General features: G+C 31.9%; 5 protein-coding genes and 1 long non-coding RNA gene across 17 annotated transcripts; 3 read left to right on the forward strand and 3 right to left on the reverse strand.

Moving 5' to 3' along the window:
* Positions 1-384: 384 nt before the first annotated feature.
* Positions 385-2,879, forward strand: LOC114870972 (microtubule-associated proteins 1A/1B light chain 3A-like). Its single transcript, XM_029176310.2, has 4 exons — positions 385-551; positions 854-1,016; positions 1,088-1,271; positions 1,347-2,879. Exons 1-3 carry the CDS (start codon positions 509-511, stop codon positions 1,248-1,250), a joined length of 369 nt encoding a protein of 122 aa, XP_029032143.1. The 5' UTR covers positions 385-508; the 3' UTR covers positions 1,251-1,271; positions 1,347-2,879.
* A 267-nt stretch (positions 2,880-3,146) lies between these two features.
* On the forward strand, positions 3,147-9,594 carry LOC114870965 (nuclear receptor subfamily 2 group C member 1-like). 7 transcript variants are annotated; one of them, XM_029176291.2, is made up of 10 exons: positions 4,231-4,801; positions 4,875-4,946; positions 6,225-6,365; positions 6,435-6,542; positions 6,629-6,784; positions 6,855-7,119; positions 7,226-7,488; positions 7,559-7,755; positions 7,828-8,105; positions 8,172-9,594. In XM_029176291.2, exons 3-10 carry the CDS (start codon positions 6,231-6,233, stop codon positions 8,429-8,431), a joined length of 1,662 nt encoding a protein of 553 aa, XP_029032124.2. In that variant the 5' UTR covers positions 4,231-4,801; positions 4,875-4,946; positions 6,225-6,230; the 3' UTR covers positions 8,432-9,594. The 7 variants fall into 7 exon arrangements, with proteins under 7 accessions (XP_029032123.2, XP_029032127.2, XP_029032128.2 ...); XM_029176292.2 differs by having other exon boundaries at positions 4,231-4,797; XM_029176290.2 differs by lacking the exons at positions 4,231-4,801; positions 4,875-4,946 and adding an exon at positions 3,147-3,373.
* A 1,405-nt stretch (positions 9,595-10,999) lies between these two features.
* Positions 11,000-20,160, forward strand: LOC114870970 (MAP kinase-activated protein kinase 2). Of its 2 annotated transcripts, XM_029176308.2 has the most exons (10): positions 11,000-11,504; positions 11,973-12,258; positions 13,428-13,716; positions 17,006-17,145; positions 17,217-17,281; positions 17,355-17,462; positions 17,544-17,642; positions 17,721-17,796; positions 17,865-18,075; positions 18,156-20,160. In XM_029176308.2, exons 2-10 carry the CDS (start codon positions 12,224-12,226, stop codon positions 18,396-18,398), a joined length of 1,266 nt encoding a protein of 421 aa, XP_029032141.1. In that variant the 5' UTR covers positions 11,000-11,504; positions 11,973-12,223; the 3' UTR covers positions 18,399-20,160. The 2 variants fall into 2 exon arrangements, with proteins under 2 accessions (XP_029032141.1, XP_029032140.1); XM_029176307.2 differs by lacking the exons at positions 11,000-11,504; positions 11,973-12,258 and adding an exon at positions 13,260-13,352.
* LOC114870975 lies at positions 13,285-15,914 on the reverse strand. Of its 2 annotated transcripts, XR_003788452.2 has the most exons (4): positions 15,487-15,829; positions 14,978-15,041; positions 14,277-14,875; positions 13,285-13,374 (listed from the first exon to the last, which is right to left on the reverse strand). It is a non-coding gene; the product is annotated as an uncharacterized LOC114870975 (long non-coding RNA). The 2 variants fall into 2 exon arrangements; XR_003788451.2 differs by lacking the exon at positions 13,285-13,374 and having other exon boundaries at positions 13,723-14,875; positions 15,487-15,914.
* A 101-nt stretch (positions 20,161-20,261) lies between the features above and the next one.
* LOC114870969 (enhancer of mRNA-decapping protein 3) lies at positions 20,262-24,137 on the reverse strand. 4 transcript variants are annotated; one of them, XM_029176306.2, is made up of 6 exons: positions 23,610-24,137; positions 23,001-23,167; positions 22,659-22,909; positions 22,434-22,582; positions 22,108-22,359; positions 20,262-22,027 (listed from the first exon to the last, which is right to left on the reverse strand). In XM_029176306.2, the coding sequence occupies exons 2-6, from the start codon at positions 23,156-23,158 to the stop codon at positions 21,434-21,436; spliced, it is 1,404 nt and encodes a 467-aa protein (XP_029032139.1). In that variant the 5' UTR covers positions 23,159-23,167; positions 23,610-24,137; the 3' UTR covers positions 20,262-21,433. The 4 variants fall into 4 exon arrangements, with proteins under 4 accessions (XP_029032139.1, XP_029032138.1, XP_029032137.1 ...); XM_029176305.2 differs by having other exon boundaries at positions 23,606-24,137; XM_029176304.2 differs by having other exon boundaries at positions 23,586-24,137.
* A 113-nt stretch (positions 24,138-24,250) lies between these two features.
* LOC114870910 (protein MIS12 homolog) lies at positions 24,251-25,811 on the reverse strand. The gene is made up of 4 exons (XM_029176135.2): positions 25,477-25,811; positions 24,838-25,007; positions 24,641-24,778; positions 24,251-24,576 (listed from the first exon to the last, which is right to left on the reverse strand). Exons 1-4 carry the CDS (start codon positions 25,562-25,564, stop codon positions 24,316-24,318), a joined length of 657 nt encoding a protein of 218 aa, XP_029031968.1. The 5' UTR covers positions 25,565-25,811; the 3' UTR covers positions 24,251-24,315.
* Between the last annotated feature and the right edge of the window lie 393 nt (positions 25,812-26,204).

The following is a 26,204-nucleotide window of genomic DNA, read 5'->3' on the forward strand; positions in this document are numbered from 1 at the left end:
AAGATGCGCACTGGAGATGCGCGAAGAACGAAAACTGGTCTTTTCGTAGTTATCCACTCTGGTGAACTGCGCATAATATGCGCTGTGCTGTATGCGCATAAATTTGCTACAATATAAATTATTCTTATCTAATTTTCTATTCTAACGATCTTTCTGATGTAAGAAAAGATTACTATTGAATAAAGATGATAGAAATATTACATTGTTAACATTTATTCGACCTTTTCCTTTTTATCAAGTAATTTAGGATAAAGATTCGTTTTCCAAGAAAGTCGAAGAGATAATAAAGGGAGAAATAGCTGCAGTCGAATACAAATAACTACTGTCAAGCTTTCAGGGGGCAGCACATGTCAATGTAAACATATGTTATCGTCGTATTGTCTATCAGAACTAACCTAAGCTTTAAACAGTCAGAGACTGGCGTTATTTTGACCCGTTGAGAATACTTTTGTAGCCTCACAGCTGATATCATTTTAAGTACGTCGTAATAACTGATAGTGGAATCAACATGAATTTAATTCCAAAATCGTTTAAAGAAAAACGTTCGTTCGGTAAGCATAATTTTGATTGTTTCAATTAATTTTTCCTCAAATTTATTCTTCAGCAGAAACTAAACAAAATATACAAGGTATTCCTTGGCAATGCTCAGCTTATTTCACAATGTAATATATCTTTGTTTTATTGATAATTCGAGCTATATATTTTTGTTTCATCTTAAACAGAATTTCATTTAATAGTTAATATATTTCTTATAATTATATAATCCTATAAAATATAATAAAGAGCTATATTTCTGTTATTTTTTTTTTTAACTAATACAATACTTATAATACATTCTTTTTCTTTGATTTAGCACAACGAGTTGCTGATGTAGAATTAATTAGAGAACGGCATCCAAATAAGATACCTATTATTGTTGAAAGATATTATGGAGAGAAACAGTTACCTGTTCTGGACAAAGCCAAATTTTTGGTGCCAGATTATCTTACAGTAGCAGAATTTGTAAAAATAATTAGGTATATTTTTATACATTTTGTAAGACATTTCATTTGTCATTTAATTTGTATTAATCAATATTAATTAATAGACGTAGGCTACAGCTTCATCCAACACAGGCATTTTTTCTATTAGTAAATCAAAGAAGCATGGCAAGTGGTAGCATGACTATGGCACAACTTTATCAAAGAGAGAAAGATGAGGATGGTTTTCTTTATGTAGTGTTTGCTAGCCAAGAAGTATTTGGGCATTAGTTACATTCACATAGTTACAAAGTAAGTTTACATACATTTAATTCTTGTTAACATATTAATCTAGGCATTGTTTATTTTGGATATTTTAACTTGTAGGTGAAAACAAATTTTCTGGGAGTATACATACTATGTGCTAAAAAGTTTTTAACACCTAGGAAGAATTTTAGATCTATTATTACTTAAATCTGCCTGCAATTGAATATGCAGAATTTTTGTGATCAACTTGCAGTACCTGCTGGAAATAATTAACAGAACAATGAAGATTGACATTTGTGTATAAAATCCTTATGGTGCTTTGGGCCTTCAGTATATGCATCAACCATGTTTTATATAAGTTAAAGTTTAAGAATAATTTTTTTTTTTTATGACAGTACTTTTTTCTTATAATTTTCAATGAATATAAACTACTAAAATAAGATTCATTTATTAATAGGTAAGAAAGTTACTTTTATAATTTTTAGCATTATTAATCTAAATTTGCTTGCTTCCATACTCGTCTTATAAATTTTAAATATGTAAAATGATAATACTACTGTATAAAATAGTAAGTAGTGGCCAGTTACACTTGACATATTATATAAAAAAAAAAAAAATGAAATCAAACCAACATTATTCTGTGTTTGTTTGATATTTCATAAATTATGACATTACGTTAATAGTATCTATACTATGTATTATAACTTACATATTAAATAGGTAAATCGAACTTTTAGTAAGTACATGAAATTTTAGACGATAGAAAAAAAAGGAGTGTTTTAAATTAATCTTACGACGGAACCCGTTAATGAAAATAACTTTTGCATCTAAGTCTATTCTTTTTAAAAAAATATCGAAACATTAACGAAAGTGTTCATGCATATAATTACACACTATGTAATGTGTACTGTTATGTGATAATATTATTATACTCAAATTAATGTTATTAAATACATTTGCATTATGAAATTCGATTAAATTGTAATCGTTCCTAAACGGAATATATGATATCCATTTAATATTAAATTAGTATCTTTTGCTATTTGATACTTATACTATATGATAATTAATATTCTGAATTGTGTCTTAAATTCGAAAATGTTGTAAGCGCACTTATCATTGATCTTCATAGAAGTAAATTAAGTAAGAAACAAAAGTACCTGGCATTATAACTAAGAAAGAACATAATTATTGTATCGGTGACATAATTTTGTAAGATTTAAAATTTTAGGAACAGAAAGATTTTTCAGTTTCAATTTCTGGTATGAATAAATCTTATTTACCAATGTAAATAACTGATACCAATTTATATAAAGACATTCTAAAAATATAATACTCTTAGGTTTATGACAGGATAACTGATATATTTTTTCAAGCAATATTTAACTTAATTTATGTGAAATCTTTTAGACGAGGAGCAAGAAAAAAACAGGGCTTTCTGCAAATATTTTTAAATATCTAATAGTGATACAATAATACAAATAAGGTGATTAATTAATAAATGGATATTTCAACACTGATGATATTGTACTGATAACTACTATAAATATCGGCAATATTAATGGTATGCATTATTAATACTTGTGTAATGAATGAATGTATAACATATATTATGTAAAAAATTATTTGCAATAAATAACTTTTTGCAACAGATACATTGTTTCCTACAAATTTATTTATTCTTCTAAATTAATTTATTAGCTTTATAGCTTTCAAATATACTCTAATGAAATTAAATTGTACAGAATATATATTTCATACCTTTACGATCGTTCTGCAAGCTCCTCCATGTAACAATTTAAATACAAACTGCTGATCCATGGCAGCTTCCTTCACCAATATGGCGGTACTTCCTTCCAACAGGTTCCCGAGTTTGCCGACAACTTAGCGCGACAGATAAATTCTGCAACATAGATTTCAAAATCGTCAATCTGTGTGCAACCGCGCATCGATGGCGGTAAATGCAATGTCGAATGAGTATAAAGGTGAGCGGTGGGGTTAGGCACGGGGGGGAAAGAGGCAAAGAAAAGGTAAAGGTTAGAAGAGGTTATGAACTCTAACCCACGGATGGTTGACGAAGTCTAGTTGTTGCTATGATCTGTCCAAATGACGTGCGTTCAAATTATCCATCGTTGTTACTGATTTAGGTAAGTCTCTGTAATAATTGCTTGTTTACCTTTCAATTCTTTAGTTTTTGTTACCGTTTCGTCGATAACGATGTATGAAATCCTGAACGATAACTCGCCCATATCGTAACAATCTGTGCATTCACTACTTTGCGCAATACACGGTAAAAAATATTTTCTTTTATTCATATAGAATATTTGTAAATAGACGACCAAACATTAACGTGACGATTGATCATATTTTGACATTCGCAACTTTGTTGGTAGTAACATTCCTTAGTTAATTCGGTTAATATTTTATATTTATCTTTAAAAATAAATATTCAAGCATTTCTATTATAAAAACGTTATGAATATTACGAACGCGGAAAAATATAAAAAGAATATCAAAGAGTAGTAACATTGTTCCTTGTCTCTTTAGAAACAAAAGCGTTGACGTCATTAAATTCCTGCAAAGAGTTACGCTTTTATTGAGAAATAAATTACAATAAATATTTGAGAAAAAAAAAAGAAGAATGATGCGCAATTAGCAATACAATTTAATGCGATGGGTAGGATTACGAGATAAATCTGTGTCGATGCGGTGATCGAGTAGGTAGGAGGTAACCTTCGGACCCACGAGCGACCTTTACCTGTGAAGTCCGGTCGTATAGAAATAATTACTCTAGAGTGACTATTCTTCTTCACTGATGCCGTTCCAAGAATTCTTTAGCCGACTTGGAATGACCATTCGAAAGGTTATAAGCCAATGTAATATACATATATTTAAAAGTTGCTAATTTAAGTTAGTAAAAGTAAAAATTATTTTTGTTAAAATAGAACAAGCATTTCTCTTTGTTAAATATTATTTGTTTTCAATCATGAGATTTTAATAAATATTATTATAAATGTGTTCAATGTCCCATAGGTACTATAACATCTTTATGTGGAAAATTAGAATCCTTTTGTAAAATAAGTATTCGTAAGAATAGCGTACACCATAAGTAGTTACAATGAGTTATTTCTATGCGCGTCTTAGGAACAAAGATATGTAAAAGTAGTCGATAGTCTACGTATATTTTCGCTATTAACTCGTTCGTGTTTGACCTATTCTCGATCTGCGTTGCGACCTCGAGTCCCAACCGATAAGTCATCGCGGGCGTGTATTACGTGACATAACCTGTAACGCTCGTCGAGAGGCCACTATGCGGTCCTCCACGGCAAATGTTCTCGCTCAGGTAGAAAAGCAGGCAAGCGGGGCGAGAATGCACCTGGCCGGTGTGTCTTGGCGGTACACAAGAGAGTGACCTGCCAACCTGCCAGTACAGCGAACGGCCTGGCTGCGTTCACCTGCGCAAGGTTGCCTTTAAACTTCAACGTGCTTGTTTTTATGGCACAACCGTTCGAACGTAGTAAAAACGATTTCGTGTGCTGCAACTGTGTCCGTTTTCTCGTAGCCTTTCGTTGTTGGTATTTATTTTTCTAAAGACGTGAATATTATTCCGCGCCTATTACCGCGTGGCTGGCTACGTTATATTTTCAGAACCGTGCGTGACCCGTGAGAGCGCCACCACCGACACACACGCAAATGCGGTGATACAGGTCGACCCAACAGGTAGTGTATTATGCGTACCGTCCTCGAACTTTAATTTCTAAGACACTACGTGTTTGTTAAGGTCGACGAGAGAGAAACGTAAATTACTTCACGAAATGTTAATTATTTTCATTGGATAATAAAAATCTAAATAACAAAATCTAGCGTTTTATATATCTTTTCAATTGAATCAATCTTCTGAATGATGGATGGACTGATTGTTGTATAACACAAACTTCCATTAAGGATACAGCTTATGAACAATAAATAATAAACTATAAATTTGTTAAATAAAAATTTGTTTATAGTGACACGTGTCTAAACAGGTCATTGGCTTAAGTTTGAAGAAAAAACGACAGGTGTCATGTTACGATCATGAAATTCTTGATTGTAAAACGGAATAACGTTGAATCCCGAGTATGACACTTCCGTGAAATTAGATATGTGTCGCATTATTGATCGTACGCGTATAGATATTTATTAAGAATATAAAATAATTCATGTTGAACGTAATAACATATTTGATAGTTTCCTGAGTTGAAAGTTTATCGTAATTAGAAAGGTTGAGAAAGAGAATGTTCGTACTGATGTGTAACGAACGCAAGGTCTAAGAATGTTAACTATTTTTTGAACAACGGTACAGGCACCATTTTCTCGTGTTACCGCACTGACAGCGGTGACGAAGTCTGATCACGAGCGTATGGAAATGGACCATTCGCTCTATGACAGCCAGTGTAGCATGGCTATGGGTATGCGCCTAACAACGTAGCAACCCATGAACCGAAGAACTCGGTACCATCTCTTTCACTTCTTAAAATGGTAGGGGGGGAAAGGGTTGCAGCAGGTAGGGGCGGGCGGCAAATGCTCCAGTTTTCATTTTTTATACCGTCCCGATGGTTAGGCCTTTAAACGATACATTCTGTTTGCTTAGATGAAATCGGCCTCTACACGATCACGATTTACCTGATCATACTCGGTGTAATGTTATGCAATCGCTATAGAAAAATATATCCTTCTTCTCTTCAAGTTATAAGCTGTATCCTCGTCATTGTAGAATTTTTTTAAAAATAATTATTTGAAAGGCGATATGAATAAATAAAAGTATTTTTAAAATATTGCGTCCTTTCCTTTGTCCCATTTTTGTAAACACGATTGACGAAATTTCATCGTTATTTCTGTCCACCGCATTTTATTCCATTAAACAAGCGAATACTGATTGTTTAGAAAATTTATCAACTACGAATCTTACCGGTATGAGTAAAGATTTTTAAGTAATTATTTCATTTGTTCTTTTTCCAGAAAGAAATGGACAGGGATCATAGGGAACAACGCGATCACGATAATTTAAATGAAAACGAAGAGGAACGAAAAGTAGGAATGGATTTTCGTAATTTATCCCGACACCATGGCGTGGATCACGTAGCTGATGTTGAAACTGAGGTGTATATCATTTTCTTTTTAAATATCGTTTGTAATATACGATTAAAAAATTTCAATTTTTAATTACAGAGGGATATGGACGTGGATCAGAACGATCGCAGTGAAAGTCTACACGATGATAAAATAGATCAAAGTATTGGAAGAAATTTATATAATTTAGCGCATCATCCCGCTATGGTGGGTTTTTGATATATTTATTTATATGAAAATTAAGATTAAACATATTTAAAACATATTTAATTGATTACCTGTATAATATTTAGAGAGACATGGAAAGGGATCAAAATAATCATGTCGATAACGTGCACGATGATAAAGTTGATCACAAAATGGGACGAGATTTTCGTAATTTGGGTCCTCACACAGGCATGGTTCATTTACACTCTGGAATTGAGCATTTAAGTAATGTTGATGTAGAGGTAAAATTAACATTTTTAACAAATTTTTTATCTTACATTTCATTCTACTTACAGTTGGTTATTTTTTCAGGTAAAATTAGCCAGAGATGTTCGCGGTTCCTTAGGTTTGGGATTGTCTCTAGAATTATGTGTAGTATGTGGAGATAGGGCCAGTGGAAGACACTATGGGGCGATCAGTTGCGAAGGTTGCAAGGGTTTTTTCAAGCGTAGTATTCGAAAGCAGTTGGGTTATCAATGCAGGGGAAGTAAAAGTTGTGAAGTTACCAAACATCACAGAAATCGTTGTCAGTATTGTAGACTTCAAAAGTGTCTTGCGATGGGAATGCGAAGTGACTGTAAGTTTAATCAACACAATACACGTTACTCTCAAAAGTTCTATATTTAATAATTAAAACGAATCAAGCTTTCAAATCTGTATCAACATTGTAACAGTAATATCAGGCTTTGTCGTTGTAGCTGTCCAACACGAGAGAAAACCAGTGTTGGGTGAATCGGCAGGGTCAAAAGTAGGAAATCGAAGTCCAAGAGTTAAACCGGAACCGCAGCAACCGGTATCCGAAACACCCCCAACCTGGGAACAACCTGAAAGCCCGAGTATGGAAGACCAAAGTAGCGATAGTGACCTCAGTGATGCGTTAACATTAGCGAGAGAGCGTTTACTTATTTCACATGCGTTGGATAGCATGGCCAAACTTATCGGAGATGTGCGTTCAATTTATTTTACATAATTCTATTTAATACGATGTAATATCTCATGTTTCGTTATATGCGCAGAGTGTGAACGGTTCGAGTGAACCAGAAGAAGAATGGACCGGTCAGTTAATTTCCGAAAGACACACGTTATTTGAGTTAAGAGCTCCCAGCCCAGCACCCGCGTACTTATCAATACATTATATTTGTGAAAGTGCTGCCAGATTACTTTTTCTGTCGGTTCATTGGGCAAGAGGAATTCCAGCATTTCAAGCGTTACCGTAAGCGCATAAACAATATAAATATTAGATCATACGAGCTTGAATATTTCATATAATCACTTATGTTTACAGATCCGAGGTTCAAACAACGTTAGTACGTAGTTCTTGGGGACAGCTCTTTACTTTAGGACTTGCACAGTGTGCATATACTCTGTCACTTCCGAGTATTCTAACATCGATAATAAATCATTTACAAGCTAGCATTGCGCAAGAAAAAATTACAGCTAGTAAAGTAAAGTCTGTCACGGAACATATATGTAGATTACAAGATTGTGTTAGTTCGCTACATAAATTACAAGTGGATTCTGTTGAATATGCATACCTTAAAGCATTGACGCTTTTCAGTGCTGGTAAGTAACCGATTAATATATCCTTTTCAATGATTTTTAACGTTGAAAGTAATACCTTGTTATTAGACAATGTGCTGGCTGGTGTTTGGCGCAAGAAAGTTGAAGTTTTACAAGAAGCTGCCTGGACGGAATTACAGCAACGCGTGGGATCGGACAGATTACCTCGTCTTCTTTTAAGGCTCGCGCCACTTCGTTCGATTAATCCTAGAGTTTTGGAAGATCTGTTTTTCGCAGGTCTTATCGGCAGAGTAAGCGTAGCTAGTGTTGTGCCTTATATTCTTACTATGCAAGATTACAAAACTGAACCTGAAAGTCATATGGGGTGACAATTACTATCCGTGCAATGTAGGTCGTGACCTAGTAAAGTGATATATATGTATGTATATATACATTATATATACATACATTACCGTTGAATGCCTTGAATATTTTTATACAATGGAGAATAAGAGAAAGTATAACGAGGCAAAGTTAATTTTTATTTTTCGTAAAAATCTTATATGCCCCTTTCTAAAGGTGTTAAAACTCAGGGTAGATGTGTATTTTAACTTGTTAATCAGATGTAATATCTAGTTTACAATATTTTGATGTTTCAGAGTTTTTTTTTCTCTTATTTATTATAAATTCAATACGTTTTGTACAGAACTTTCCACAAGTTGCACGAAGGTAATATTAACAATAATATATGTATTTGTTTCTAAAAATGAAGTACAAAATGACATGGTTAATTACGTATTATATGTTATTAACTTAAATTATTTTGAAAATATATGTTTGGAAAGTTTTGTACCTACGTATAACGTAAAAAGAACATGCAGGGCAAGTAAAAGCAATTTAGCCCTTGAATGAATAATTTTGTATTGGAAAATTCTGATTTTGAATGAAAAAAAGAAAGCAACAGTCTTGTAACTTTTTCCAATAATGATTTCGGTTATTAGATAAAGGAAGAAAGTCGAGTCAAGTATTGATTAATGAAAATCAAAATATTATTATTTTTTTATAGTCGCTGTTTTTTCCGTCCGTCAGAGAAGAAAATTATCACTTAGTTTTGATACGAATCAAAACTGAAGTATACGTTTAAAGAAAATATAAATGATTTAATGTAAAAAAAAAAGAATATTAACTTTACATAAGTATTAGTACAAACAAATCGCGATTTTGTTGTAATTGAAACTATTTCTTAATAATTTCATAACTTTACTACAAATAAGTCAAAACATGTACATGTTTTCCTTATTTCTCCTAGAAATTAATCACGATAAATGATGTATTTCTAGGCTGTGCTTTATTGTAGATAAAAAATAAATGGTATTGAATCTTTATCGTAAAAGAGTAGGATGTGCAATAGTATAATTGATGCAACATTCAAAAGCAGAAACAACCATTAATCATAATTTATTTTTAATGAGAGACGAACTAATGAATTAACTCTACTATAAATGTATTATTAAGTATTATTTACTTGAAAAAAAAAAACAAAAAAAAACGACAATAATAGTATATTTTTTATGAAATGCAGGAATACTTATCAGATTAAAAAATAAATGTATATGTGTTTACTTAAAGAAATGATGTACATTTTATATCTTACTGCTAATTGTAACTATATTAATCTAATATTAATGATAAGTACATATATTATTTGTATTTGTTTGATGATTATGAAAGAGGTAAATAACGTTAGTATTTTTAGGTGAAGTTAATAATCTTGTGTATTTAGCATCATTACTAATGTTTAAAGTATTGATATTTTTTTGTGAAAATATACTGAAAGAAATCGTTGAATATTTTTAAACTCGTCACGATTGTTAATGTTCTTAAAAAAATCAATTTTGCTAGTTACGAGATTTCCATAAACATTTTCATGATTAGTAAGCGTGTAGAATATTCTGAACAGTGTTTAATATATAATTAAAAATAAGTATCCTTTCTAATTTGTTAATCCAAAGATTAAACCACAATACATCTTTTTCTACAGATATTCATGTATATTATACTTATTGACTAGAATTTGATACAATTTATAGTAAATATGTATGTAATATTTTAATTAAAAGTAACTCCAATTTTATGTTCACAAAATGGCAGTGGTGGATCAAATTAACAACAATATTTTGTTCTGCATCATTACAAGAGATGTTATTTGTACTTTAGAAAGGAACTTGTTATCCACTGCATCACATGTTATGTATGATGTATCAATGACAAATTATAAATGAAAAATATCTTTTGAAATTTATATATTCTATGTGATACAACTATTATGTATAATATGCTTAACGGACAATACAATTAAAAATCATATTTGACTTGAAAAGAAATGAAACTACGTGTAAATATAAAACGTGCCTGTATGAAAGATATTTATATTAAATATAATAATTTTGTAAGTCAGAATATGCAAGATACCTGAAGATTGTTGCCGCTTCAGTTTTATTATTATCAAAGAGTATGTACATACATGTTTAATTGTGGTATAACGTATAATTAAACAAAATAAATAAATAATTAGCATATAATAATGGTGTATCTTCTTTTCCCCTATATCAAACATAAAATTAATAGTGGCGAGTCTGCACTGGGGGGCGACAGCCCTACAACTCTTATAGATCAGCAGGGCCGGTCCTGTTATATGTCATATGTGTGAAGGGGCCCTTTTTCGGAGCTCGCCTCCGACCCCCAAAATCTCAGGGCCGGCCCTGTAGACCAGCCACCACTAACTATTTAGAAAAGTGGGGCGCAATACTTATGCAAGAACCCTAAAAGTTGTAGCATAGAGTCGCCCCTGCAGAGTGAGTCATATCCTAAGATTGCTTGTAGAGGCGCTTTGCCGCCATAGCCGCTTTATCCGCTGGTGTTTGTGAATTGGTTTTTCGTACGAAAGTCAGAGTCGCTGAGCGGACTTGGGTTCAGTAGCGATCGGTCGAATGGACGGAAAGTATGGTCATGGAAAATCTCGTGTTTGGTTAAGTGTTTTATGATCGAGTTTCTCGTAACGAAAACGTCACTTTCCAACGACACTATCAAATATTTCAACACTCGCGTAAAACCGGCTATTCCACGACAGGTAGACCAGGTATTCCAATCCGTTCGATCGTTTGGAACGTGGGTGACACACCTCCGAAGAATTTTTCTTCTTGGCTGTTGTTTTAACAGAAGCACAAAAAGAATAATAAATTAACTAAAAATATATGTCGATACTTGTGAACATTTTTAAACATATTTTTGTGTAAATATTGTGAACCAGTGTTATGACGTACCGTAACAAATATTATTCTTAAAAGTCACCGAGTGTTTTCATAATAGTGAAAAAATAATATATTGTAACAGTGGTGTTCTTTATTGCAATTGTGTTATTCTGTGGCGGGAAGTTGTTTTCGAAGGAGTGAGCGTCACCAGGTACGCTATATTACTGCATAATCATGCTAAAGGTTAATTTTATTGGTTCATCAATTATTTCAGTGTGCCTGTTCTTTAACGCGCTATCTTTTTTTGTTCACTTCATATGCTGCAATCGCTATTTTAAGTGAATCGTCCAAGTATTTTGTAAATTATGATAAAATATAGATGGCGAATTTGGCGGTGAATACGAGTTTATGCAAATAGATCTTTGACGAGTCACTTTGTGTTCTGTTCCTCCATCATTGTGTTTATCCTGGCAATTTAACGAGATTTTTGTTGCGTTACTTGCGTAACAGAAATGCAATTCCATCTCATTAGAAGTGTCGAGCCATCCACGTGTACCCTTACATAAAAATGCTTCTTTTTTTTTTTTTTTGAACTAAAATGGCTTTTTTGCACGCTTCTTGTCACTGAAAATCATCTCTGTCATTATTAAAGATGAGTTTCATTAGTTTTTGTCTTCAGTTTTCAGCTGGCATCTCTCCCCTCCGTGATTATCCTTTGGATATCGAGTTTTGAGTTACAATTCGAAAAAAAAAAATTCTTATTTTATTCGACGACGCGGAGCTCACGGTTTAGCTCTAACAACCCCGCTACTGGCTGTGTTCTCTTCACTCTGAGAATTCTTTGGAGTTTCGACTTTCCTGGAAGGCGATGCTCTTTATCCTCGTTCAACGATTCGATTCGAACTTTTGAAAACTTAGAAAGCTACGCAAATGCCGAAATCGGCAACCAAGTGGACATTTTGGAGGTCTCTGTCATATTTTATTTTCTCCTTTTTTATATACATCATTACCCGTCGTACATTTTTGTCGTTACAATCAGAGCAATTGCGCGTTCATTAAAACTCGCATTCTTGAAATATAATTTGCGCTGAATTTTAACGATTGAGTTTTAATGCTGTTGGTTTTTTTTTCTCTCTCTCTCATCAATCGTTTCCATTGTTTTTTTATCTCATTCGCAAACACCGCGACGGCTGTATATGTTCGATTGGAAATTGTACTGATAAATTTTAAAATGCGCCAATCGCAAGCGTGGAACCACTGTGTGCTATAGGTTCATTGCAATCGATTAAAACTGGTTGTGTAATACGCAAAGGTGTACCGACACATACCAATATTCGCGTTTGTGTGTGTCTGCTATTATTATTTTATATAATTCGACGAAATAATTCCTATCGATTATCGTGCAGAGTGAAATAATCTGATTTGATTGTAGCAAGCAACTAATTAAAAACAATTTTTGTAAATATCAGGGCCGGCCCTGGGCCTAGACAGACTAGGCGGCCGCCTTGGGCCCCCCAGGGTCCAGGGCCCCCATAAAACGATTTTAATATTAATCAATGTAAATGCAAATCTAAATTACTTATACAGGCTTTAATGTTAATTTTATAAATTTTATTTGAGGTACTTTTTTCTTTATGTCATATACGTGAAGGGGCCCACTTCGGACCCCCGAAATAGAGCTTTAATTTTCATTGTTTTACTAATTTCATACTTTTAAATAGAGAATAAAAATTTATCATTTTTTGCATTATTAAAAATTTATGAAATTTCTACGTGCGAGCATTATTAATTCAATCGTGTGAATTGAGTAATAGGTATATTTTTTAAACCCTGTCTCGCCGGTAAGTCTCGAGATAAAGCGCTGTTTCTTACAAGTGATAATACACACTTTTCGTTCGCCAATGATTTTTTACCTATACTGATGTCACTCGTCGTGCGTACTCAGAAGTGTCAGCACGAACTATACTATCATTCTAAAGTTTTCCTTATCAATCGTACAGTTGTAATTTTCCGGATTTCTCATGAAGTGTTTCAGTTTATTCCGAATATTATTTATATTGTGGGTATCGACGGTTCTATACCTATGGTAAGAGAGAGAATATCATAAAATATGACTGACGATTAATTATTTTAGAAAGTGCAAGGGGCCCGTCGGCGAAGACCACGAGGATAATAAGAAAGGGAAACGGAAACGAGCCGCGGATACCGAGATCGAGGCAACGACCAAGGAGAAAGAAGTTTCGGCCGTGGAAACGAAACGGAAGACCATGGAACATCCGCTTACGAGATGCGACACCCGTGTACCAAAAGTTACACCGATCATCGACGACTACGAGATCAGTAATCACGTACTTGGACTTGGAATAAACGGCAAAGTTGTTCAATGTTATGACAAAAATACAAGGGAAAAGTATGCACTTAAGGTGAGATAATGGTTCCTTCTTTTTTTTTTTTCACAGAATCGGTCCCTAGTTTCGCTAATACAATTTTGAAATATTTCAAACTATGGAAACAATTAATTCCTTCATTTTCCTCTTTCGATGGAAAACTACAACAGTGCTTATATTAAAACACCACGGTTATGCGATGAGACAAGCCTCATTGAATTAACTATTATTTCCTCTTTCATTATGGATCGGTATTACGTAGAACTTAATTACAATTTCACGCACGAATAGTAAACCATCATGTTCGAACGTATGATTACAAAACGAACGGATTGTTCGACAGGTGTAGATAGCAACCAAATGTGTTACGCGTGTTTAATGTATGTACGTAGCGCCATATTTTATGGAGGTATAAAACGCTCTTATCAGAAAGTACGTAGGTATTACACGTTTAAGTGTAACGCGACACGTCTATCCTTGGCTATATTTGGAACGGCAGAACAATGCTCCAAGGATGAATTCCCGATATCTGATGTTAAATGTCCATACCAACGCGTAATTAGAGGATCATCGATCCGCAATGTATCGATACCTACTTGGCGTGGCGAAGTATGATCATCGACTAACGATGTCCAAGCGAGTCCAGACTGCGAGTCATCCTCTATTTATACCCGGTGATTTCCCATTCGACCATTCTGACCATGCGGTGTATCACTGGAAACTGATTTGCCTTTTATTTTCTCTCTGTATCACCTTGAAAAAATTTCGGGGTTTTTCGTATTTCTGTTTTTCTTTAATTTATCGATCTTGCACCGGCATTTTTGTGGAAAAATTTCACTAGAGTGTTGTTACTTCTGTAAGTAATTTGTGTACAAACGTGTACAGACACATGTATTATTATAATAACACTTTATGAATAATTTTATTAATATATTGCAAAAAAATATGATCAAAGAGGTAGATAAATAAAATGTCAATGACCGATTATGAAAATCATGTAGTGTCCCGCGCATAAACACGTGCCTACATGTTTCGGAAGTTATTCTTTTTATTGTAATTTCATTTTTTTTAATTGTTTCTTAGCAGGGTTTTAAAGCTACTTCAAATCTACTTAGCTTGTTTATCCAGTAATGATTTATACTTCCATCTTATATAAAAAAAGTAAACAAGTAGAGTGGAGAGGAGGCACATCTGACTAAATGGACAAAAATAGAAGTACTTGATAAGCTTCAACGAAAATATGTCATTTGTATAGTATTGATGATCTCATGCTTGCTAACATTAAAATGGTCAATACCTGCAAAGATGCCGCTCTGTCGGTAATTCAGGGTTGAAGAATTAATAGCTTCCTAATCACCAGTCTGTAAGGATTAAATTATATGTCAACCAAACTATTTTAAATTCGCTAAGAGTCGTTAAATTAGTCAATATAGTAATTTTACGCAATGACAACTGTAAGAGATTTCATTGTTGGAATTAAGCCACATAAATCAATGAAACTAAATTGTTGTTATGGCGACCCAGGGCCGGCCCTGTGGCGACCTTCAGGTACTTCCGATGCAACAATGCAATATCTTACATTTGTATTTTACAGTGAAAATTTATTCAATGCATTGTTCTTTCAACATAGTCCTTGAGAATGTAGCATCACAGTTGCAATTCTGAAACCAGAAACCGCAACGTTCCGCCATTAAGAGGAAAAAAAATTTACTTTCAAAAGAGAAGAAATAACGGATAGTAGTAGTGAGTAGTATACCCAATTATGTATAAAGTCCATAGATCAGTAGTGAATCAAAAAAAAAGTACCTCGAGGCATACTTCAGGAGAAAGTTATCGAATCATATTTCCGCACACCTTTACGTAGTTGCAAAAAAGTCAATGTCTGCCAACGTCACAGTCCACTGGTTTTCAACCTAACTTCTTGTTATGAATTTACGTCTGTTGATTGATTAACTAATACTATCAAACAATCAATCAATAAAACTGTCACTTATTTCTTTCTTGATTTTTTGTACACGTTTCGTATATTTTTGTGATCCGGCAATGAAATCCCAATAACAGGAAGTAGACGATGGAAATATTGACCGGATTTCGTTCCTTCGTAAATATTTTTGCACTCGTTGCAGTTTTGTGCAAAAATATTGAAAAATAATATTTTGTCATTACTATTATTATTATTAATATTTTAATTATAATTAATAATACGTTATTTTAATTCGAATTACAAAAGTTGTATTTTCAGTTACCGCGCATGCGCCATGCGCTTCTTTTTCCGCGTTTAAATATTGCAGCGTGGGATGATAGAAATAATCTCATCTAGCTGGCCATCAATATTAATCCACGTATATCCACGTTTGTACATGCCACGTAACATTGTTAAACGCTAATCTCATTATCACGAATTGTCGATTATTTATTGCGCATGACCGTTGATGCATTTTCATTTGAACAGTAACGCAACAGATTAACGTGGGAAATCACATGAAACTCGTTAACTCATTCGAGAGCAGAGTATTATTGTAACACGATATTTGTAATGTTACGTCCGCTATTACAAGATAACCTTTCAGAGCAAATGAATTTCTATTTCTAAATTCTATTTTTATAGGAGATTTATCTATTTCGTCATTGCTATCGACACTGTTGCTCCGGGTAATTTCAAATCGAAATCGGTTTCACTTTTTTCGAGCTCGATTCCCGGGTTTTAATTATATTTGCATATTTTTAGACCGCGCAATACATCGGGTGGTCTAAAAATATGTTACTCAGCTGTGAGATACTTTTTTCCTTCCTTTTTTCCATTTCACAACCGTAACACTTTCCAAAGAGATTTTGTTTCCAAATACTGCGGTGTAGAATTACAGACACTGCAGCGGCAAGACAGCTTACCAATGTCGTTCAGTTAAACTACACTTATCAATCTCATATCATTACCTCACATTAAAAATGCTGGTTACGAACTGCTATAGAATGCAAGTTTTAGCGATATCGCGACGTCAGCTGGTTTTGGGTCATTCACCACTCTACATACCTACAACATAGTTATAAGTTTTTAGATGTATTATAAGCTTTTTCTTCATCCAAAGAAATAAAAATTATCTGTAGATGTACGAAGATGTAGATATTGCAAGTCATGCAGTTGTCGTTTCTCATGTTTATATTCATTTTGATCCTAACTGATTACGTCACTTCATTTATTCAAGGATTGACGTTAATTTCATAAAATTACGAAATTTTTAAAAGCTAGATAATTAAGGCAGAAAAGTTCTTTTCTATGTATATTTCAAGAGGTTTCTTTACTATGAGATACACTTTTCATTTACAGGTATTGTATGACTGTGTAAAGGCACGTAGAGAAGTTGAATTGCATTGGAGAGCGTCAAATTGCAGACACATAGTTCAAGTGAAAGATGTGTATGAAAACACATATAGCGGAAATAAATGTTTATTGGTTGTTATGGAATGGTAAGCTACATGTACTTAATTTTTAAGTATCATTATGGTAATGAGGTTGTAAATATTTAATAAATTTTTAGTATGGAAGGTGGAGAATTATTTGAGAGAATACAAGACAGGCAAGATGGTGCCTTTACAGAGAGAGGTAGTAAAAATAAATAAATATATAATTTTGTAATATTAAAAATATCTAGAGTATACAAATTCTTTATTTGCAGAAGCAGCACAAATAATGTATGAAATTTGTGTTGCTGTAAAACATCTGCACGATATGAATATTGCACACAGAGATCTCAAACCAGAAAATCTTTTGTATTCCAAACCAGGTATGTATTTTTACACTTTCTTAATTTTCTATTGTTAGATGAAAACATAAGTTTAACAGTATATGGTACATTATTTTTTAGATAACACTGGAATATTGAAACTTACTGATTTTGGTTTTGCAAAAGAAACGCATTCAAAGGATACCTTACAAACACCATGCTACACACCCTATTATGTTGGTAAGTTGCGTTTAAAATTCTACTATCATTTTGGTAAGGGAGATACATAATTAAACGAATGTCCTTTTTTTTCCAAAGCTCCTGAAGTTTTGGGACCTGAAAAATATGATAAAAGCTGTGATATATGGTCACTCGGAGTTATAATGTACATATTGTAAGTGAATATTATTTTTAAATAACTGTTGTTATATACTCACATAATGAATAATATTAATATTTCAGATTGTGCGGCTTTCCACCTTTCTATAGTAACCATGGTTTAGCAATTTCACCAGGAATGAAAAAGAGAATTCGGCTAGGTCAGTATGATTTTCCAGCTCCTGAATGGTCAAATGTTAGCTCTGAGGCAAAAAATCTTATTAAGGGTATGTTGTGTACGGATCCCGCTCAAAGACTACAGATCGACGAAGTTATGCGCAACAAATGGATCGCTGTAAGAATCATATTTTGATACATTTGATAAATCTATGTACTTTTCTTATAAATATAAAATATATCACTTTTGTTACATAGCAATATACCGAAGTACCAGCTACGCCTTTACATACCGGACGCGTGCTTCGGGAGGGTGAAGAACTTTGGCCGGAAGTTCAAGAAGAAATGACACGGTCTTTAGCCACGATGCGTGTAGATTATGATACGGCTAATTTGAAACAATTGGATCACACAAATAATGCGTTATTAAATAAACGTAGACGAGCAAAACAGGCAAACGCTATGCCACCCGCTGCTAATGCTCCAACAGCAGCATCCTAGGAATACGCGACAAAAGCCAGGAATCGCTGGCGTATTTTTTTACAAAGATGTATAAGGTATAGTGTAATTATCATGAGAATTGTTTTTTGATAACTGGTACGATGTAAAATATAAATGATTACAATCGAAGTAATCTTGAGAAGAGATATATATATGCAGTTAAAATTAAAAATCACAGAGAAATGGAAATGGAAGCGTTCCAGTAATTTCTAACAAATTGCATGAATTCGTGCTATTGTGCTTATGTACCACTTCTAAGAAGTTTTTCTTCAAATACTACAATGACTGTGGATACTTAACTTATTGAAAGGCACTACTACTGATACAAATTATGAAATTTGTCATTTAACTATAATAGTTTCCTATCAATTACTTAATACATATTTTATATGCAGTACTTTAATTTATCATGAACATTTATATCCATGTATTTTTGAATTTTTATCCACGCACAGTTAAGAAAATTACAAACTGTGACAGAAACGTTCAGTTTAACGATTATACAAAAATATACAATGTACTTTTAAGTGATAACATTGACTGAGGCTAAATACGTGAAGAAATTCTTATAATTGTCATAGGGTACTACTGACATGTATTGTCCTCATTGCTTCTTAGGCACTAAAAACATACGATAATTTTTAATTTTTCAAATAGGAAAATTTATAATAAATAAAGTTATACTTAGAAACAAATATATAAACTTCACTAAATGAATGTAGTAATTATATTTTTTTAGATGCATTATATAATAAAAAATCGTAATGAATGTAGAGGAGAAAAATACCTTAATTAACCAGAGGTCAATTTTCAGTTACAAGTTCAACTAGAGCCATTAGGTATTTCAGTTAGGTGCATATTTAGGCGATATTTAAGAGGTAATTAAATCTCATATAACGTGTTACTGTTTCTTCAGAAACGACTGATATGTTATGAATTGTAAATATTATATGTATGAATTATTTTTTAATGAAATAATCATAATGATCGATTATATGTATAATTAATAGTCATCTATGTTAGGTATTAAAAATCTGTAATAGTTAAATGGACGTTATGACTGATAAGTAACAAAAAAATAGAGTTGATCGGGCCTTAGCTTGTCTCCACCATATGTTTAGTAAAACTATTTAAAAATTTTTAATTAATTGGTAATTTTGTTTTCACAGTATATGTACCACTAAATGTCAACAATTTAGAATTGTGGAAACAAAATATTTTTTAGCACAAATATTGTATGATGGTTCAGCTCTTGTTTTATTTAAAAAAAATATATATAACTACTTATTAATTATTATTAACCATGTACAAAAACTTATGTGAATTTTAATTTGAAAAAGTAAATAATCTTGGAATATTTTCCTAGATTAAAATATATGTAGTTAAGCAATTACACTATAAAAAAAATTGTAGCATTGTTATACTTGGTAAAACTGGGATAGTACAATTTTTATAGATTAAAATGATTATAAATTATACAAAAATTAATACATATATTTAATTCGAGCTGGACTGTAGTAATGAAGTATTTTTGTAATGAATTTATGTCTGCTGGTTTGCACTGCATTTATGAAACTTGACAATAAATATACAGAATGTCTTTAACTACGACATAGTCGATTCATTATTTAATTGTGATTCTGTGCTGTAATTGCAATGTATTACTTTGCTAAAATTGTATTATTTCAATTATTGAATTACTGTAATAATCTGAACAATCTCCAATTGCAAAAATTAAAATAAATACATATTATTCGTCTAATTTTACTTTTAACTTCGCTATTGAATTTAGATTTAATCAATGTGTAATTAACACAATATTGTATTCATTTTTACATTATATTTTTAAGCATAATTATATTTATCCATCTGAAAAACTCTTGAAAAATTACAGTAATATTCATAAAATTTATCATAATCAAACGTTTAAGATTAATTTCCACAATATATAAATATATATTTACATATAAAATATAAATAACTTAAGCTATCTATAACTAAAATAAACCTTGTACAAATATTTGTTGTAACTAATAATTTCAAAGATAGTACCATGATTCGTACATTATTCAGTAAAACCTGGCACAAGGTATAATAAAACATGCAATTAGATTTACATCGTTTCAATAAAAACATTTGTTCAATTTATAAATTATGACGAACATTACAAAGACAAAAAAAAAATGAAATGCTCTGAATATTTTAGGCGTAAAAACAAGTAAAAATCTGCAATGATCACGATTTATTTTGTGCCCCGAATAATGTAATAAATCTTTACGTATATTTTTCTTGTATTTATGGACTGGAGTTATGTTCATTCAGATGACAGATAATTTATAAAGAATCATTTTACAAACTCGTTATGTTAATATATCACAATTTATGAAAAAATATAATTATCTCTTATAGTAAACTTTTGTCCACTGTAAAATTATTTTATAGAATTTTAGCATTCAAGATCTGATATAAAAGAAATTTAATTTCCATCATTCAGTTGGTGATCTGTTTGCTTTTAGTATAAACAGTGAATAATATCGTTCACGTGTTATATATTTTGAACGTATCTATTATGATTATTCATGAGCAAAATATTATATTTGTATTGTACTAAGAAACTGTATACTTACTGAAATGTACCAAGCACATACAGTATTCAATTTCGACAATTTATAATGTTCAAAGATTTCTGTATTAGTTAATTTTACTTCAAATAATTTGCTTTAAAATCATTCCATTTTTCATGTAATTTACAAAACCAAACACTGTATATTTACCCTTTTTAACCCGATCATTTTGTATACATTGTATACTTATATATTTAAATGAACAATTGTATGTGACTTTGCACATTAAATTACAACAGTCTATGTACAAACTAAACCTGAACTATATAACATTAAATGCTGTTGTGTATGATTTTTATTAAATAAATCCGGATAATGCTTTCGCGATATAATAGCATACGCAAGGCATTAAAGTAATATCAGATTAAAGTAAAGTACTTTATTAAAATGATCGCTAACTTAATAAATTTGCTACGAAATATTGGAATGCAAAGGAATGACAAACTTTGGTCCAAAAGGAGACCTATACGTTATACCAACATCTGCATATACTTTGTTTGGCAGTGCAAGATTACATAAATATAGTCTGCCATTGTCGACGCTATGAGACAATGGTAGTCCACCAAGTAAACTAAATTTGCTAAGTATACCAGGTGTACCTGTAGCCGGAGGTTCGATAGCTAAAATAGGCGCTCTGTTACTATTTGCCCACCTCGCTATAGGTGTAATCATTTTAGGAGAATTTTCATCACAAAGTGCTACGAGTATCAAATCCACCACTGCCGGTAAATTTTTAACTTTTGTTTCTACCTTATTACCTGTCAGTTTGTACAGGGATAGTTCTTGCAAAAGAAAAATATCTTCTGAATTTTCTACAAACACGATTGTTTTAACACCGTGACTAGATAATTGTCTAGCACAGTTAACACCTGCCGCGCCAGACCGATGAGGTCCGCACAGTGCAACAACCGTTGGCCACTGATGTGCGTTATTCGGATTTAGTCGATGACTTCCACCTAATAGCTGTAATATTATTTCTGCACCCGCACGACCAAAAAGTTCGACCTATTTAAACAGATTAATTATATTTATCTGAGTATATGTATATATATTTATTTTCTTATTTTTTAATGCATTTTACATACTCTACGTTCCCAACTAATTCCAAGCCGATCGGCTGCTCCTATTAATTGACGGTGAAGATTAAGCGTTATACTAGGAATTATTAAACCATTGTCTGTTACATATTCCTTTTCTCCAGCACTAGGTACCGTTATCTGTCTAAAAACTGTGGGTTCGGCAACGATAACATTTTCATCGTGCCGATATCTTCCCCTATTATTTTCCGATTGCCTAACAATATCAGGCTTCAAAGAATTTATTTCTTGCCATACAGCCTGTAAAAAGCATTTAATAACATTTTTTTAAAAACTATCATTTTTATGATAGCTTTTAATATTGAAAAACAAACCTCTTTATTAAATAATGCTAAATTCTTTTCAAAATCAAAATCTTGACTTAAAGACTGATCGATCGGTGTACCAAATGTGTGTTCATCCCTTTCCAGAGCCCTTTGTCTATGGCTCAATCTTTTTTGTATTGGTTTATTAGCAGATTCAGCTGATAAAAATAAACTGTTATTAAAATTGCTTACTAATTGCCTAAATGTAAAAAGATTCTGTCTTCAATATTATACCTAATGGAACTTTCCCATTCGCAGGCTGTTCTGTAATAGGTTGAGCATTATTATCTGGTTTTTTAATAAAATTAGTCTGTGTCTGAGAGGATGTAGATTGAACAGAAGAGGGAACACTTTCTGAGAACGACCTTCCAGCTCTTTTAGCAATAGGTCTCTTTACAGTTACTTTATTTTGTGTTTGATTAATATCATTTGTGTTCGATGTTTCATTGATGGATATGAATTCTACATTTAATATATCCTTTGTACTGAAAATACAAGAGTAATTTTTATTTTCATTAATTTTATGTTTGCATCTGATAACTTATTATTGTTAGAAAAACAACAAAATTATAATACCTTAAAACAACTACTTGCGAAGTACTAGGTACACCATTATGAAAAGCTTTTGAGAGTATAATATCATCTTTATTTAAATCAACTATCTGTCCTTGATAACTTCCAATTTCCTCTGTACACTTCACAGAAACTGTACAACCCACAAATTGTTCTGACATGCTGGTTACCTGTTTGTGTACATTAAATTTATCAATGAAAATTATTAGTCAGTGGCAAAAAAATAATGTTAACATAAACAATAACGTCAAATAAATGATACCTGAGGTATGTGTTTTATAAATTGTTAATAAAAACTTTAAAAAATTAAAACACATCAGAAAAACGAAAATTATACGAACCTATAATGTAAGTGATTAAACGTGAATATATTGTTAATAACGACTGGTTAGTGTGTTTAATAGTGTCACAATTAATTGAAGATTTTGTAGTTGTTTTGAAATTTAAAAGTATTAAACATATGTCAATATATTCATTAACGTACAATGCCCGAAACAAAATTCTTGTATATTTTCATCCCTACTCTAACCGCATGCCGCTCATAAGTACTGAATATACCAGAATATACCAAACGAAAAGAATGCATACCTTGGTTCATACATACTTACTTACATACTATTGGTTTATCTTTCGTATTATCGATTCTTTCTAACAGAAAGTATTTAATTTCAAAAATTTGAATTTAACGAATGTTTTCCATGTTAGGTGAAGAGATTGAGTACTACTTAAAATAATTACATAAAGATATTTTACATGAATCTCAATAGTAGTATGAAATAATAATTTAGACCAATAAAAGGTTATGAGATACTGTACTCTATTATATTCGGCGGAACGAGCCGAAATGACGTTCCTAGCGTCCAATAACTAGTCAAGCAAGTGTGATCCCTACTTTACTGCGTCCAATCGGTATTGTATATTAAAGTCTCTTTCACACGAAACTTTAATTAAAATTTGAATATTTGAACCTAAAAGCAAAACGTTTCTTACCAGTTCTTACTTCTTACATACAAGCTGATGTAAAAGAGACTCAAGTTTCAGTACCGTTCGGTCCAACATATCCTTTCTACCTGTATCCATTCAAGAAGAGAGTCTTGTAAATGATCTTAGGAAGAAGTGAAATAGCAAATTTTATAGTAAATTAGATATAAATTAATATTTTAGTTAATATAAATAATTTTTATTTATTCATAAATCGTACAAAAGATGTTTAATAGAAATATAAAATATTCATAGAATGTTAATATACTTATTTACAGGAACACTATCCATCAAATAATATTTTTCTTTAAGAAAAATAACTTTCTTTCAATTTAATTTATAATTCACTTAAATTGAAATCTTTGCACTTGAGATTCTTCATTGTATTGTACTTTCTTTTTTCTGTAACTGGTACATCAAAGATACTTGTGGAAAACTGTCTATAGTCTTCTACTAATTGATACATCTTATCATCTGTATCTGAACATGCAAGATCAGTTTCAATTATATTACACATATTATTTACATCATCTTCAGAAATTGAAAACTGATCAAAAACTTGCAATTCTTCTTTCAGTACTGCATTTAAAATAGTAGCCTGCAATATTCATATAATGATAAATATCAGTTATACAATGTTTAAAGAAGAATAAAATACGTACTCTTTTTGCTCTCTCTTGTAGATCTTTTAATTTTTGTTTCATACTTTCAAATTCTGCATCACTGTACTGTGTTCTCTGATACCTGTCTTCTTCCAGCAGAACATTACTTGGTACAGCAATATATTTATTTACAATACTCTAAAATAATTTATATTTTATTATCACATTGAAAAAAATATTAGTATTAATGTGATTACCTCAATATTTTTTAAATGTGATACTATTGCTTCATAATATATTTTTTCTAATTGCTTTTGATTTGTCAAAAGTACTGTTAGATTCTCAGAATTTAACTTGTATACTTCCTTAATTGTTTCACACATTTTACTAATTGTGGAATGAGTCCTTTCATGTACAATATTTTTCACTATAAAAGAAAGAAAATATTTATACCAAAGCAACGTTATTAAAATTATATTTATTATATAGTTATTTCTATTTTATTAATATTTCATTACGTATAAATAAGAAAATTCTTATGGTAAGCAAAAAATAAATAAAAGGAACCAAATACACGAGGAACTAAAGGAAAACACAACATGTATAAATTTATATATATTAGTTCAAGGGCAATTTTTATTTGTTTCTTCTTTTAAGTTATAACGTAAGAAAATAAGAAGAGGAAAGCGAAGCGTTAGTCTTTGTGATTAACTCCGTTCGTAGGAGCCGGTGAAAGTATTCCAAGCAATGGACGAGTGTAACTCTAGTCATGATCATATTCACATGATACCAGAGTGCACCCGTCCAACGATTAGAATATATTGCTGTACATATTGAGAATGTTGTAAAATCTGAAAAACATTCAAAAAATGAAACTTAAAACGGCGGCGCCTTACAAGTAGCGTAAACGGCTCTTGAATGAAAGTTAAACAGCTGCATTTCATATTCTTCTAATTTACGTTTCCGTAATTCTGAGTACGCCATATCGTTAAATCGTTTTAGATACACATAAACTGTACGACGAGTTGATTGAAGCACTCAATATCTTCATACTTCTTCGAAGCAACTTTGTTCCCTTCGATGATCACACCTTGACGTCCGTTGACAAATGAACATGGCGTCTATGTGCTTGCGTACGACAGCGTCCTTTGTCCCTTTGTGTTCCTTAAAGCATCTGAAGTTGTTAGCGGGATTTCAGATTATTTCAAAACTGACCAATCAAATGCAAATCTTTTCCAATGAGAATTTTCTGTTCAGGTTACACCAGAAAATGATTTCAATTACTTTGAATCACGTTATTTTATTAACATCAACGTATCAGCAATCATGTAGAAATATTTGTCTTTCATACACAGGACTTTATTCAGCAAGAAAATAGTAGTGTCAAATAACAGATTTTCCGTTCATGCTGCGCAGATTTACTGTGGTTGGTTCTAAATTTCTCATTATCATTTTCATGTCACATCCTGCAATATCAACTGTGACTGGTATTACAGGTATTACTTGTACCGACGGTAGTAAGGAGATTTTTGTTTGTGTAGGTTCTCTAGGGATCGTTAGATGGTGCCAGCAGTGTTATTTTCAAAAGGCGGCGCAGTTAGATACAAAATTAAAAAACTTGTAA

This window comes from Osmia bicornis, chromosome 1 (assembly GCF_907164935.1).
Source record: "Osmia bicornis bicornis chromosome 1, iOsmBic2.1, whole genome shotgun sequence".
In the NCBI taxonomy this organism is placed as follows: Eukaryota; Metazoa; Arthropoda; class Insecta; order Hymenoptera; family Megachilidae; genus Osmia; species Osmia bicornis.